General features: G+C 49.6%; 1 protein-coding gene across 1 annotated transcript in view; it reads right to left on the bottom strand.

Moving 5' to 3' along the window:
- Window positions 1–16,613, bottom strand: part of LOC140397075 (myoferlin-like) — a 183,794-nt gene that overhangs the window by 12,345 nt on the left and 154,836 nt on the right. Inside the window, exons 40-44 of the mRNA XM_072486107.1 lie at window positions 16,218–16,366; window positions 14,014–14,153; window positions 11,794–11,882; window positions 11,185–11,280; window positions 5,464–5,605 (exon numbers count right to left, since the gene is read on the bottom strand). Coding sequence (XP_072342208.1) covers window positions 5,464–5,605; window positions 11,185–11,280; window positions 11,794–11,882; window positions 14,014–14,153; window positions 16,218–16,366 — 616 coding nt within the window. The remainder of the gene's footprint in view (window positions 1–5,463; window positions 5,606–11,184; window positions 11,281–11,793; window positions 11,883–14,013; window positions 14,154–16,217; window positions 16,367–16,613) is intronic.

Consider the following 16,613-nt stretch of genomic DNA (forward strand, 5'->3'; position numbering starts at 1 on the left):
AAACATGTTCAGCAATACATTTCAGTGATTTCTGCCTGTGCTGGAAGAAACTGAATCTAGTGTTAGCAATTTCCTTCAATCCAGCCTTCCAACCAAGCCAGGTAGCAGTAAAATCTGTAGCAATGGCTGAGACGAGAAGCGTAATGGATTCAAGGTGACTGGTGATAAAAACTTGGGAGGGATTTGATCCATTGGGATTGCAGACATTGGGAGTGAATGGGGAGGGATTTGATCCACTGGGATTGTAGACGGTGGGAGTGAATGGGGAGAGACTTGATCCATTGGGATTGGGGACAATGGGAGTGAATGGGGAGGGATTTGATCCATTGGGATTGGAGACAATGGGAGTGAATGGGGAGGGATTTGATCCATTGGGATTGCAGACAGTGGGAGTGAATGGGGAGGGATTTGATCCATTGGGATTGCAGACAGTCAGAGTGAATGTAGAGAGACTTGATCCATTGGGATTGGAGACAGTGGGAGTGAATGGGGAGGGATTTGATCCATTGGGATTGTAGACAGTGGGAGTGAATGGGGAGAGATTTGATCCATTGGGATTGGGGACAATGGGAGTGAATGGGGAGGGATTTGATCCATTGGGATTGTAGACAGTGGGAGTGAATGAGGAGAGATTTGATCCATTGGGATTGTTGACAGTGGGAGTGAATGGGGAGGGATTTGATCCATTGGGATTGTAGACGGTGGGAGTGAATGGGGAGAGACTTGATCCATTGGGATTGGAGACAATGGGAGTGAATGGGGAGGGATTTGATCCATTGGGATTGTAGACAGTGGGAGTGAATGAGGAGAGATTTGATCCATTGGGATTGTAGACAGTGGGAGTGAATGGGGAGGGATTTGATCCATTGGGATTGTAGACGCTGGGAGTGAATGGGGCGAGACTTGATCCATTGGGATTGGAGACAATGGGAGTGAATGGGGAGGGATTTGATCCATTGGGATTCTAGACAGTGGGAGTGAATGGGGAGGGATTTGATCCATTGGGATTGTAGACGGTGGGAGCGAATGGGGAGGGATTTGATCCATTGGGATTGTAGACGGTGGGAGTGAATGGGGAGAGACTTGATCCATTGGGATTGGGGACAATGGGAGTGAATGGGGTGGGATTTGATCCATTGGGATTGTAGACAGTGGGAGTGAATGGGGAGGGATTTGATCCATTGGGCTTGGAGACAATGGGACTGAATGGGAAGGGATTTGATCCACTGGGATTGTAGACAGTGGGAGTGAATGGGGAGAGATTTGATCCATTGGGATTGTAGATAGTGGGAGTGAATGGGGAGGGATTTGATCCATTGTGATTGCAGACAGTGGGAGTGAATGGGGAGAGATTTGATCCATTGGGATTGTAGACAGTGTGAGTGAATGGGGAGGGATTTGATCCATTGGGATTGTAGACAGTTGGCGTGAATGGGGAGGGATTTGATCCATTGGGATTGTAGACAGTGTGAGTGAATGGGGAGGGATTTGATCCATTGGGATTGTAGACGTTGGGAGTGAATGGGGAGAGACTTGATCCATTGGGATTGGGGACAATGGGAGTGAATGGGGTGGGATTTGATCCATTGGGATTGTAGACAGTGGGAGTGAATGGGGAGGGATTTGATCCATTGGGATTGTAGACAGTAGGAGTGAATGGGGAGGGATTTGATCCATTGGGGTTGGAGACAATGGGAGTGAATGGGGAGGGATTTGATCCATTGGGATTGTAGACAGTGGGAGTGAATGGGGAGGGATTTGATCCATTGGGATTGGAGACAATGGGAGTGAATGGGGAGGGATTTGATCCACTGGGATTGTAGACAGTGGGAGAGAATGGGGAGAGATTTGATCCATTGGGATTGTAGATAGTGGGAGTGAATGGGGAGGGATTTGATCCATTGGGATTGCAGACAGTGGGAGTGAATGGGGAGGGATTTGATCCATTGGGATTGGAGACAGTGGGAGTGAATGGGGAGGGTTTTGATCCATTGGGATTGCAGACAATGGGAGTGAATGGGGAGGGATTTGATCCATTGCGATTGGAGACAGTGGAAATGAATGGGAGGGATTTGATCCATTGAGATTGTTGACAGTGGGAGTGAATGAGGAGGGATTTGATCCATTGGGATTGTTGACGGAGTGAATGGGAGGGATTTGATCCATTGGGATTGTAGACAGTGGGAGTAAATGAGGAGGGATTTGATCCACTGGGATTGTAGACAGTGGGAGTGAATGGGGAGGAATTTGATCCATTGGCATTGGGAGTGAATGGGAGGGATTTGATCCATTGGGATTGTAGACAGTGGGAGTGAATGGGGAGGGATTTGATCCTTTGGGATTGTAGACGCTGGGAGTGAATGGGGAGAGACTTGATCCATTGGGATTGGAGACGCTGGGAGTGAATGGGGAGAGACTTGATCCATTGGGATTGGAGACAATGGGAGTGAATGGGGAGGGATTTGATCCATTGGGATTGTAGACAGTGGGAGTGAATGGGGAGGGATTTGATCCATTGGGATTGTAGACGGTGGGAGTGAATGGGGAGGGATTTGATCCATTGGGATTGGAGACAGTGGGAGTGAAAGGGGAGGGTTTTGATCCATTGGGATTGCAGACAATGGGAGTGAATGGGGAGGGATTTGATCCATTGGGATTGTAGACAGTGGGAGTGAATGGGGAGAGACTTGATCCATTGGGATTGGAGACAATGGTAGTGAATGGGGAGGGATTTGATCCATTGGGATTGTAGACAGTGGGAGTGAATGGGGAGGGATTTGATCCATTGGGATTGTAGACGGTGGGAGTGAATGGGGAGGGATTTTATCCATTGGGATTGTAGACGGTGGGAGTGAATGGGGAGAGACTTGATCCATTGGGATTGGGGACAATGGGAGTGAATGGGGAGGGATTTGATCCATTGGGATTGTAGACAGTGGGAGTGAATGGGGAGGGATTTGATCCATTGGGATTGTAGACGGTGGGAGTGAATGGGGAGAGACTTGATCCATTGGGATTGGAGACAATGGGAGTGAATGGGGAGGGATTTGATCCATTGGGATTGTAGACAGTGGGAGTGAATGGGGAGGGATTTGATCCATTGGGATTGTAGACGCTGGGAGTGAATGGGGCGAGACTTGATCCATTGGGATTGGAGACAATGGGAGTGAATGGGGAGGGATTTGATCCATTGGGATTGTAGACAGTGGGAGTGAATGGGGAGGGATTTGATCCATTGGGATTGTAGACGGTGGGAGCGAATGGGGAGGGATTTGATCCATTGGGATTGTAGACGGTGGGAGTGAATGGGGAGAGACTTGATCCATTGGGATTGGAGACAATGGGAGTGAATGGGGAGGGATTTCATCCATTGGGATTGTAGACAGTGGGAGTGAATGGGGAGGGATTTGATCCATTGGGATTGTAGACAGTGGGAGTGAATGGGGAGAGATTTGATCCATTGGGATTGGGGACAATGGGAGTGAATGGGGTGGGATTTGATCCATTGGGATTGTAGACAGTGGGAGTGAATGGGGAGGGATTTGATCCATTGGGATTGTAGACGGTGGGAGTGAATGGGGAGAGATTTGATCCATTGGGATTGGGGACAATGGGAGTGAATGGGGTGGGATTTGATCCATTGGGATTGTAGACAGTGGTAGTGAATGGGGAGGGATTTGATCAATTGGGATTGTAGACAGTGGGATTGAATGGGGAGGGATTTGATCCATTGGGGTTGGAGACAATGGGAGTGAATGGGGAGGGATTTGATCCATTGGGATTGTAGACAGTGGGAGTGAATGGGGAGGGATTTGATCCATTGGGATTGGAGACAATGGGAGTGAATGGGGAGGGATTTGATCCACTGGGATTGTAGACAGTGGGAGTGAATGGGGAGAGATTTGATCCATTGGGATTGTAGATAGTGGGAGTGAATGGGGAGGGATTTGATCCATTGGGATTGTAGACAGTGGGAGTGAATGGGGAGAGATTTGATCCATTGGGATTGTAGACAGTGTGAGTGAATGGGGAGGGATTTGATCCATTGGGGTTGTAGACAGTTGGAGTGAATGGGGAGGGATTTGATCCATTGGGATTGGAGACAGTGGGAGTGAATGGGGAGGGTTTTGATCCATTGGGATTGCAGACAATGGGAGTGAATGGGGAGGGATTTGATCCATTGGGATTGGAGACAGTGGAAATGAATGGGAGGGATTTGATCCATTGAGATTGTTGACAGTGGGAGTGAATGAGGAGGGATTTGATCCATTGGCATTGGGAGTGAATGGGAGGGATTTGATCCATTGGGATTGTAGACAGTGGGAGTAAATGAGGAGGGATTTGATCCATTGGGATTGTAGATAGTGGGAGTGAATGGGGAGGGATTTGATCCATTGGGATTGCAGACAGTGGGAGTGAATGGGGAGAGATTTGATCCATTGGGATTGTAGACAGTGTGAGTGAATGGGGAGGGATTTGATCCATTGGGATTATAGACAGTGGAAATGAATGGGAGGGATTTGATCCATTGAGATTGTTGACAGTGGGAGTGAATGAGGAGGGATTTGATCCATTGGCATTGGGAGTGAATGAGGAGGGATTTGATCCATTGGGATTGTTGACAGTGGGAGTGAATGAGGAGGGATTTGATCCACTGGGATTGTAGACAGTCGGAGTGAATGGGGAGGGATTTGATCCATTGGGATTGTAGACAGTGGGAGTGAATGAGGAGAGATTTAATCCATTGGGATTGTTGACAGTGGGAGTGAATGAGGAGGGATTTGATCCATTGGGATTGTAGACAATCGGAGTGAATGGGGAGGGATTTGACCCATTGGGATTGTTGACAGTGGGAGTGAATGAGGAGGGATTTGATCCATTGGGATTGGAGACAGTGGGAGTGAATGAGGAGAGATTTGATCCACTGGGATTGTAGACAGTGGGAGTGAATGGGGAGGGATTTGATCCATTGGGATTGTGAGTGAATGGGGAGGGATTTGATCCATTGGGATTGTTTAAAATTGATGTGAAAGGAACGGGGTTTGATCCACAGGGATTGCATACGATGGGAGTCGAAAGGAAAGAGTTTGATCTGTTTCAATTTGTTTCTGGAAGAATTCATAGAATCACAGAATCCCTACAGTATGGAATGAGACTATTCGGCTCAACGGGTCTACCCCAACCCTCCGAAAGAGCACCCTACCCGGCCCACCCACCACCACCCTATCCCTGTAACCCCCATAACTTGCACATCTTTGGACTGTGGGAGGAAACCGGAGCACCCGGAAGAAACTCACGCAGACACGGGGGAGAAAGTGCGAACTCCACAGACAGTGACCCGAGGCCGGAATCGACCCCGGGTCCCTGGCACTGTGTGGCAGCGGTGCTAACCACTGTGCCGCCCTGATTCAAGACTGCCTGGATTAAAGAATTGACGCTTTTCATCGTAACCTGGCTCCTCACCCTCTTGTTGATGATGAGTACTCGCTCCATCGTTAGGTATTCAAACTGGAAGACAAACCTCCAGTTGAAGTTGCCCTCTCCGTCCAGCGATCTGAAATGCACATCAGTATTCTGCTTCTGCTCCTCCAATCCAACCATCCAGCTAGTGAAGGAACAACAGCTTCAGTTAATAATCAGTGATCACACACACCATTTCCAAAGTGCTTTTCACCCCCCCTGCATGGTCTTTTTTTTCTTTGCTGCTTAATGGGCTGGGGCGGTGCGCAGAGGGAGGCAACCTTTGGTCATGTTAGTATATTCGCCTTTACAGCAGAGGGCTTGGGGTAGACGAGCAAGCAGGTTTTTTATGGGGCCCTGGTGACTTTTCCAGTTTACGGGCAGCAGTGTCAGTCTCTGCCCCTTACAGACACCGTTCACGATACTGATTCCAATCATGTCGAATGAGGAGCAGTCAAGTGAGCTGGGCCTACCCTCCCTGGAGGTCAGAAGAATAAGAGGCAGTGGAGCAGTGGTATTGTCCCTGAACTAGTAATCCAGAGACCCAGGGGAACGCCCTGGTTCAAATCCCACCTTGGCAGATGGTGAAATTTGAATTCCAAGGAAGAAAATCTGGCATTAAACGTCTAATGATGACCAATTGTCGATCGTCATAAAAACTGATTCCCTTGGGGCAGCACGGTGGCGCAGTGGGTTAGCCCTGCCGCCTCACGGCGCCGAGGTCCCAGGTTCGATCCCGGCTCTGGGTCACTGTCCGTGTGGAGTTTGCACATTCTCCCCGTGTTTGCGTGGGTTTCGCCCCTGTGGTGATGTGCATCAATGTAAATGCATGTAGGCTAGCTAGATCTTTGAGGGAGCACCAGAAACATCACACACACACATTCAACCAATAGATCAGTTAGATAGGATGCGACCAATGGACATTCACGATACACAAGGGGGTGACACGACCACAGGGGGGCATTATACCAACCCATATATAAAGGACACCACACACATGATCTGCGTCTTTCCAGTGGAACACACGCACACACGGGGAGGATGTGCGGACTCCGCACAGTCAGTGAGAACAGACACAGGGTTGATTCAAGGCAGCACAGTAGCATTGTGGATAGCACAATTGCTTCACAGCTCCAGGGTCCCAAGTTCGATTCCCGGCTTGGGTCACTGTCTGTGCGGAGTCCGCACATCCTTCCCGTGTGTGCGTGGGTTTCCTCCGGGTGCTCCGGTTTCCTCCGACAGTCCAAAGATGTGCAGGTTAGGTGGATTGGCCATGGTAATTTGCCCTTAGTGGCCAAAATTGCCCTTAGTGTTGGGTGGGGTTACTGGGTTATGGGGATAGGGTGGAGGTGTTGACCTTGGGTAGGGTGCTCTTTCCAAGAGCCGGTGCAGACTCGATGGGCCGAATGGCCTCCTTCTGCACTGTAAATTCTATGAAATCTATGAAATATTACACCCACCACGTGGATTGCAGCAACTGGTTAGTCAGTCTGGGTAGCTATAGTAGGATTAGCAGTAGTGTCGAACCAGAGTAATAGAAGTGTAAATAGTTTTTCAATCCAGATAGCCATACCTCAGCGTACAGTGACAACCAGCAACGATACCCAGGCAAGATGTTCGAGATCCGGGTTCCGCAGCAGCTCCAGTGCCACGGCGATCTCCGCAAAAACTGGCGGGCATTCCGGCAAAAGTTTGAAATCTTCTTGGTGGCAGCCGAACTGGAAGAAGTGGCCGATCCTGAAAAGACAGAGCTTCTCCTCACCATCGCCGGTGCCAGAGCGGAAGAAATCTTTTAAAAATTCAAGTTCTCCAAGGGGCAAAACAGGAGCGACTTCCGGCCAGTCCTGGACAAATTCGGCAAATACTGTGAGGAAAACACACTCCAACCAGCAAGAAAAGGTAAGAGAAGCGCCAGTACTCACCTCGAGTCCGAAATCCCAGAGCAGAGAACAATTTTGGTCGGCGACCATCTTTCTACAGGGACTGCACTTGCGCAGTTGCACGAGAAGCGCACAGAACGGGAAGGTCCGTTTGCGCATGCGCAAGACGCCGCACATGCGCAATCACGAAAACGGCCATCGGTAAAGGAACAGCGATCTGCGCATGCGCAATCACTTCCTACGCGCTACGTCACATGCGTCATGACGTTAGAGGCCCCGGACCACGCCCATTTAAAGGGGAAACGCCCCAAATCAAAATCTTTTAAAGCATTAAAACAACCTTCCTTCACCTGGAATGACAGCACAATGCCTCAAATTGAACCAGGAAATGAAATTAACCTCCGAAGAACCCTGCAACAAGCAGTTACCTTCGCCCAAACCGATGATTCCGACCTTGAATACTTCGATACCGACCGTTACGTTTTCTCTGGACCTCGCGAGCCCAATGCCAGCTCCGACGCAAACAGTGATGAAATGGTCCTAGAAGACAACGACTCAGACGAACCTTTCACCTTGGGAGGCTACCCCAGCACCAAATCCGAACCGCAACTAGACGTGTTGCACATTGGCGACCCCGACGACGAGTTCTTCGGATTTGAGGATCTTCAGCCCAGCAGATATGACATCCCGACTCGTGAGTGCAGGATTATGCTGCGGCCTGACACCAAGAGACAGAGAGCGGTACAAGCCCACAGAGAGCGGCCTGCTGCCACACAGAGCGTGGTCCACGCACCGCTCAGGGTTCCCGACTCTACGAAAGAAGACATGCAAGACTCCACACCGCAGTCCTTGCATGAACAAGAAGTGACTCCAGCACAAGCCTCCACAGCGAGCTCGTGAACAGACTCCACGATAGAAGAAATGCAAGACTCCAGAGCGCAGTCCTTGCAGGAACAAGACGTGACTCCAGTGTCACAAGCCTCCGCAGCGAGCTCGTGGACAGCCTCCATGATAGAAGCAACGCAAGACTCCGACGCGCAGTCCTTGCAGGAACAAGACCATGAGGGTCTAGCAACCTCCTCTGACCAACTAGCGGCAGACGATGCAATTCTGCCATGCTCAAGTAAACAGCAAGGAGACTATGACAGTCTACCACGCTCCAGTGCACAGCAGGACGACCATGACGGTCTATCATGCTACAGTGAAGAACAAAGCGACAATGACAGTCCAAGCCCAAATGAAGGACAACAGCAAGACAATGACAGTCCACCCACATTGCTTGCGCCACCAGATGAAGACTCTGACAATTTACCCAACCCAAGTGAACAACAAGCAGCTACTGAGGCTCTGCCCACGGTATGTGAGACGAGTGACGACAGCATCCCACTTCCAATGCAAGATGGGCAAAGTGACAGACCTCAGCTAGTGTGTACAGAGGCACTCGACGATCACTGTGAGACCACTGGTGACTCCGGTGACACCATGATACTTCCACCCTCATTCGCTCGAACCTCTCCACAAGTCAATGCATTCCTGTATGTTCCGACTCCAGACGTGCAGCTTCAAGAAATCTCAGCTGACTCCAGTGAACCTGCTAAGACTCCGGACGGGGAGCATCAACAAACCAACACTGACTCAGTTAAGCCAGACCAGACTCCAGATGGGGAGCAACCAAACGCCGACTCTGATTCACGTCAGCCGGACTTTACTCCAGACAGGGAGTGCCGCAACCTCAGTGATGGCACGCTCAGGGTGACAGCAGATGCCACAACGACAGGAGATGGATCACTTAACAATTACAAGTGATTTGACCACTTCTTGGTTCCTGTGGCACAGGGACGTTGGTGGCATTCATAACCAAGAGAGACATTTGACCATGGTGATTGATGGTTTATGGACTCACACAAATGATTTGGACTTATTGTTTAATCCCTGTTCCCATGACTTGTATATACCTAACCTTATCAAACTGTTCGTTGTTCAATTTTCTTAAAGTGTACAGAAAATATGAACATATAAAAAAGGGGGGATGTGGTGATGTGCATCAATGTAAATGCATGTAGGCTAGCTAGACACTAGAGGGAGCACCAGAAACATCACACACACACACTCAACCAATAGATCAGTTAGATAGGACGTGACCAATGGGCATTCACGATACACAAGGAGGTGACACGACCACAGGGGGGCATTACACCAACCCATATATAAAGGACACCACACACATGATCTGCCTCTTTCCAGTGGAGACAGTCAGTGAGAACAGACGCAGGGCTGATTCAATATTACACCCACCACGTGGATTGCAGCAGCTGGTTAGTCAGTCTGGGTAGCTATAGTAGGAACCCGAGTAATAGAAGTGTAAATAGTTTAATAAACGTGTTGAAGTTATCTCCACGTCTGAACCTTCCTTTGTCAAGTGCACCACAAGGAAGCCGCTTATGTTACACCTACAACATAACAAATCATCCCCCACAACCCAAAGATGTGCAGGCTAGGTGGATTGGACACGCTAAATTGCCCCTTAATTGGAAAAAATGAATTGGGTACTCTAAATTTATTTTTTAAAACTTCCCTTTAGGAGAAGGAAATCTGCCACCCCTACCTGGTGTGGCCTAGATTTGGCTTCAGGCCTACATCAATCTGGTTGACTCTTCAACGCCCTCTGAAGTGGCCTAGCAAGCCACTTGGTTCAAGGGCAATTAGGGTTGGGGACCAGTGACGCCCACATCTAATAAATTAAGAAAAGATCCAATGAAATTATAAGACATTCTGAGAGGATAAATGCGGAGAGGTTGTCTCTCTCCCTGACTGAAGGGTCTAGAACTAGGGGTCACACCTAAGGGGTTGGTCATTTTGGACAACACATTTTCGGGGCGGTGTTGTCTACTCTCCTGTTTCTTTTCCATTTTCACTTTTTTTTAATTAAAGGGTAATTTAACATGGCCAATCCACCTACCCTGCACATCTTTTTGGGTTGTGGGGGTGGGACCCACGCAGACACGGGGAGAATGTGCAAACTCCACACGGACAGTGACCCGGGGCCGGGATCGAACCCCGACTCCTATTTCTTAAGCTAAACATTGCGAGTGAGAGGTTTACATACAGATTTCTTGGCACGCTGCTATTATCTAGATGTGTAACCCGATATTCCAAATCCCTGAATTACGTCAATGGCTCTTGTTTTGTTTTTGTATTCCCTTCCCCCCTACGTCTTATTTTCTTCAAATAACTTGGGGGGGATTAAAATCAGCATTTTTTTAAAAATAGAAAATATGGACGGCATGATGGAGCAGTGGTTAGCACTGCTGCCTCAGGTTCAATCCCGGCCCCGGATCACTGTCCGTGTGGAGTTTGCATATTCTCCCCGTGTCTGCGTGGGTCTCACCCCCACAGTCCCAAAAAGACATGGAGGGTAGGTGGATTGGCCACGCTAAAATTGCCCTTTAATTGGAAAAAAAAAGAATTGGGTACTCCAAATTAAAACAAAAATAGAGAACGCCAGGGGGAGAAAGAAAGTCATCCTCGGCAGGTCAGGCAGAAGCTGTAGAGAGCGAAGCAGAGTTTCACAAGTACAGGCGGAGAGCAGGAGGGTCACAACAGCTATTCCGCACGTGAACCATCCCCATAAACCTCGACAAGAACGATCAGTTATTGATAGTGTTGGGAGGGAGGAATGTTGGCCAGGCAACAGGATGACTCACTGCCCCCGCGGCCTAATCCCTTACTCGACGGGTGCCGACAAGTCTGAGCTCTCTCCGTGCCACCCTCGCCCGGCTGATGTGCTCGAGAAATCTTTTGCTGAGGGCCAAACAAGGATTTAATGACTGGACGTTCTCCTTACCCTTTAATGTAGATGTCACTCATTTTCTCACCCATTATGTTGGTTTCCTGCAGGACCACATCACTCGTGTTCCAAATGATGCAGCGTAGAACGTACCTGAGGGATCAAGAAAGTCAGAAATCAAATTGGCTGGACCAATTGTAAAATTGTCCACCGCTCAACTCGTCCGCCTTGACCAGGCAGGCAGGGTAGGGTTATCAGGCTAAAGGCCATTCAGTCTCCCGTTGCGCTAAATCTACAACATGAGCCGCACAGATCACCAGAGACTCCTTGGCCTGCGCTCCTGAGGAAGGCAGAAAAGGGGACCTGGACAGTGGCCGAGGGCTCTTTCTTGAGCCTCAGTTAACACCCCATCTGAAAAACGGCGCCTCCGACAGTGCAGCACTGCCTCAGCATCGCACGGGAATGTTCGGCCGGATTCGGCACTCGCACCTTCAGAGCGCGAGGTGAACCCACAAACTCCTGACTCGGACCAGAGTGCTAATAAGGATCGCCAAATTCAAAGCCGCGGACGTAGGGGCCTCTGGCCTCAAGCAATGGAATCACCAGGATTCACAGTCGTGTGCAAACCCCCCTCGGTTATGATCATTGGCTAGCAGGCACACTCACCGGACAGGGGCCCGAGGGGTGATGCCAAAGGGTGGGCCAGGGGCGCCCAACCTCTTGGGGAAGATGTCGATCCACATCTGCAGCTTCCCCTGCACAAAGAGCAAAATGTTAACAAGTTGAACGTTTAAGGAAAAAAAGGAGACACGTTGTTGAAGCTTTTTGTCTTGGACTCATCAGGTCAGATTCACAAGAATACCAGATCTCAAAGGGAGCAACAATTTATACAATAAGAAAAAAAAGGGTGTTGATTGGTTGGCAAGTCGACTCTGATTGGTCACGGTGTTGCCATGGAGAGTGTGCCAGGGAGCGGTTTTCCCCCACGCTTTTGTTCAATAAAAAAAATATGCAATGCCTGGACATGTTGCTTTTATTTGCAGAGGACAAGACCTTACACATGAATATTTGTAGATTATAAGAAGCAGGAATTGGCCACATTGTGAATCCGAACTGATAATCTTACATTGGTTGTGATTGAAATTCTTAGCACATTCGAGATTGTTTTGCAGGGTGGTTGAGTACGGTCAGTACTCGGTCTACTGCGAACAGTCAAATGGATGTATTGCTTGGTACAATCCAACAGGCGGACAGTCTAGCATCACACCCGTACTGAAAGTCACACGCGCGTGCACGCGCACGCACAAACATTGGTTCCGCACATGGAGAACATGAACAAGATGATAAAACAAAGCTCGTCGAGTTTGCCTTCTTCTCCCGAACGTTGCCTGATGGAGTTGTGAACTCATCCTGGCCACCACTTGTGGAGCCAGATGGAGTCAGGTGTCGACATCGTCAGGAGAGAAAGGGATACAGCTCGACCACCGAGGGACCCAGGCTCCAAACTGGTAAACGGGCAGGAATGCCGAACTGCTGTACGGTTTTGGAAAACCTCAAAGAAGGGAACAAATGGGGTATTGAGGGAGTGGGCAAAGATTGTTCTTTTGGGAACAACTCCATGGAATTCACGGGATTAGGACGACCACTCAACCTGATTCTTCCACCTTGATCGCCATCTTACTTCAAATCGACAGCACGGAATCAGGCCATTCAGCCCAACTGGTCTGTGCTGGTGTTTCTGATCCACACGAGCCTCCGTCCACCCTCCACTTCATCTCACCCTATCACCATATCTTCTAGCCCCTTCTCCCACACCACGGGGTGCTTATCTCACTTCTCCTCAAATGCATTCACCTCAACCACCGCATGTGGTGGTGATGTCCACATTCTCACCGCTCCCTGGGAAAAGACATTTCTCCAGAATTCCCAATTGGATTTATTTGCACCCGTCTTACATTCATGGCCGCCATCTTTGGATGACCTCACAAATTGAATCAATTCCTTTGCATCTATCTCCATAATTGTAATGAGCCTCATTAGGTCACCCCTCCACCTTCGCTTTTCCCAAGTAGAGGGACCCGGCATATTTTCCCAATAGTTACAGCCTCTCAATTCTGGTATAATTCCAGGAAATCCTTTCAGGTTTTCCCCAGTCTCTCCGTATCCTCTATCAGCAGGACGGAAACCAGAACTGTGCGCAGCTCTCCAAACGCAGTCCAACCAAGGGCCGAAACCCTTATGGGGCTTGGAATTTTGGTTCTGGAAGACTATCCAGGGGTGAGGAACTTTGGTTACGGGGAGAGGCTGGGGCTGTTTTCTTAAAATTCGGAGAACCCAATTATATTTTTTCCAATGAAGGGGCAATTTAGCGTGGCCAATCCACCGACCCTGCACACCTTTGGGTTGTGGGGGTGAGGCCCACGCAGACACGGGGAGAATGGGCAAACTCCACACGGACAGTGACCCAGAGCCGGGATTCGAACCCGGGTTCTCGGCGGCGTGAGGCAGCACTGCTGACCGCTGCGCCGCCGTGCCGCCCCTTGAAGAGAAGACGAGAGGAGCTTTGATCGAGGCGTTCAAATTCGCGATACATGAGGGGAACGTCGTCCTGCAGTGAGTGGTTGGGATTCGGAATACACTGACAGGAGTGCGGCAGAGGCCGGTTCAAAGGTGGCATTGGAAAAGGAAGTAAACAGGAGTGACAAGAGGTGAACTGCCCATTGGGACAGCCAGCGCCGACACGAGGGGCTGAATGGCCTCCTTCGGTGCTGTAACCATTCAGAGACTTCCATGACCCTGTATTTTGAGTTTGTTTTGAGGGAAGAGATTGCTAACTCTGCACAAACCGCCGACTTTTAAAGAGTCGCAGCCTCCGCTGGTGTTTACCTGTTCAATCCCTGGTTGAATGCTGTTGAACAATGTCCTGGTTTCCACATGCTCGGGTACCAGATTCTGCAGTCGAAGAATGTGCAGAGCGAGACGTTCTTCTGGCGGGCCCAGGAAGCTGTAAGGAATCTTCTTTGTCTCTGTACAGTAAGAAAGAAAGTGGGGGAGGGGGATTTAATCAGCCGCACTGAAAGATAACTCAATCCCCAGGTCATTCCATGCCCCTTCCCACTCTTGGCTGTGCCAGTTCTTTGGTGACTTCCCGCAAAATAGAAAGCAATGGAATTTGTGCAGTCTGGATCTTCTGGGCTCCGTTACGGTCCGGAGGTAGGGCTGATCTTGTGGGGCGGTGGGTAGCGTCCCTGTGTCCGAGCCAGAAGCCCCAGCATCAAGTACCAATCCTTGGCGGCCAAGGAAGAGGTATTCGGAACGTGTCGAATCCTCCGACACACGTTACTGGCAGGCAGGAAGAGCAGGAGAGATTCCCGGTCCGCCACGGGATGCAAAAGGATTGGAGACTCGACCGGCGCTATACCTATTGCGACGTGCGTGTAAAAGCGCCCGTTTTCACGGCAACTCATTCTCCCGGAGTGGGCTGGAGCCCACCACTACCTGGAACGCACTCTCATCGGGAATGATCCTGTCCAGGTAAATCGTTATGCCGTGAAAGATTAGAGGAAGCGAATATGTTTTAAAAATAAATTTAGACTGTCGTGGGAATGTCCCTTTAAGAAATGTTTTTGTCTTATCACATGGCTTCAGTGATGTCATTGAGTGGGTGGAGCTGGGCTGCGGGTCTGTGAGTTTTTACTTTCGTTTTCACATTTGGCTGCTGTGGACTCAGACAGAGAAGTGTTTTAGCCTGTCTTTCTATTTTCAATTTTAAAGATTCATTCCAAGGGAAAAAAAAACATTGATTATAGTTACCTGCTGTTTTGGTAACTTAAAAGACAGAGTTTGCTTTCCGGAAGGGTTTAGACTGCTGGTGAAACGGGGTCAGAATCTCAGGAAAAGCCAGTCTTATTCAAGTGAGAATGCAGAGTGCGGGGCCACGCACTTAAAAAGGTTTTTTTCGTTTATGTAATTTTGTTTTTGAATTGGAACAGTTGAGAGGGAATTCATTATGGGTTATACATAGATTACTGTAGCTGTGTGGGGTCATTATGTTTGTAATTGACACCAATTCTGGCTGTGTGTGTTTATGCAAACGTTAGCTAAATTCTTAGAATAAAGCTTGTTTTTGATTGAAGTTCCCAGGGAGGCTGTTGAATCACACCTCAAGTGAAGGCCCTGGTGCCAAATTCAACAAAAAGGTGTAGGTCAAGTGAACTACATAATATAATTTGGAGTTTTTAAACCCTGGCCCATAACAAGAGTACCCAATTATTTTTTTCCAATTAAGGGGCAATTTAGCGTGGCCAATCCACCTACCCTGCACATCTTTGGGTTGTGGGGACGAGACCCACGCAGACACGGGGAGAATGTGCAAACTCGACACGGACAGTGACCCGGGATCGAACCCGGATCCGCGGTGCCGTGAGGCGGCAGCACTGCTAACCACTACGCCACCGTGCCGCCCTAAAGCGATTATGTTGTTTCAAAAAAAATATAGAATCAGAAGAGGGAGAATTTTGGGGGGTTTGAAATGCACGGCCTGAGGAGGCGGTGGAACGTTCAACACACAATTGGGCAAATTTGCAGGGCTCAAGGGCAGGGGAGGTTGGATAAATTGGTTCAGCTCTTTCAAAGACCTGGCACAGTCATGAGGGGCCCCACTGACCTCCTGCTGCGGTGTAACCCCCTTCGACTTCAGTTCAACCCACAGCGCCACGACCTCCGGCACGGGTAGGGCAGGGGAGCAGGTCCCGAATCTCTCCCCGTTCTGCCGGGCCACCATCGGCGTGGGTCGGAGGTTTCACAGATTGATATTCAACCTGGTTGGCTGCGTTGTGAATGCATCTTCCTTGGCCTTCAAGTCCTGGAGTCTCAGGGGCAGGGACTCCACCCCACTGAGTCACAAGAACTCCTCGCCGCATCCGGCGAAGCTAAAATAGGGAATACGGAACGCGGTTCCCCCAAACGTTTCGTTGCAGAATGGGCCTCCCGATGACATCTTGGTGCGAGTGCTTCAGTTTGTAATCAGCCCCCCCCCCCCTCCCCGCCCCAAAACAACGACAACCTCCTCCTGGCTCCAGGCTCCTCACCGAAGTCAGCCAGGGAGAACTCCCGGTCACCGATGGAGATTTTCTGCCCGTTACTGCGAACGACGGGCATGGCATAGTTCTTCATACTGCTCAGGTTGTTCAGGAGCTTTATCGGCGTCAACTGATCGCGCCACTCAGTCGATCCGGCTCTGCGGAGAGGAAGAAAAATCTCAAAGACAACCCCGTCGCCCCCCTCATTTTTAAATTTATTTCGCACTCCTTCTCTCCCGTCACCCAACTTTGCGACAGGCCCTGGACGAAGAGAGACGTCGGACAACCTGGCTGTTCTAAATCTCCTGGCCTTCCTGTCCAAATCCTCTTAAAGGTACCGAGATACAACCTCGAAGACAACGACATAATAAACACGATAACAGGTCCCAGTGTGCTTCAAAGGAG

Source organism: Scyliorhinus torazame, chromosome 20 (assembly GCF_047496885.1).
Source record: "Scyliorhinus torazame isolate Kashiwa2021f chromosome 20, sScyTor2.1, whole genome shotgun sequence".
Classification (NCBI taxonomy): Eukaryota; Metazoa; Chordata; class Chondrichthyes; order Carcharhiniformes; family Scyliorhinidae; genus Scyliorhinus; species Scyliorhinus torazame.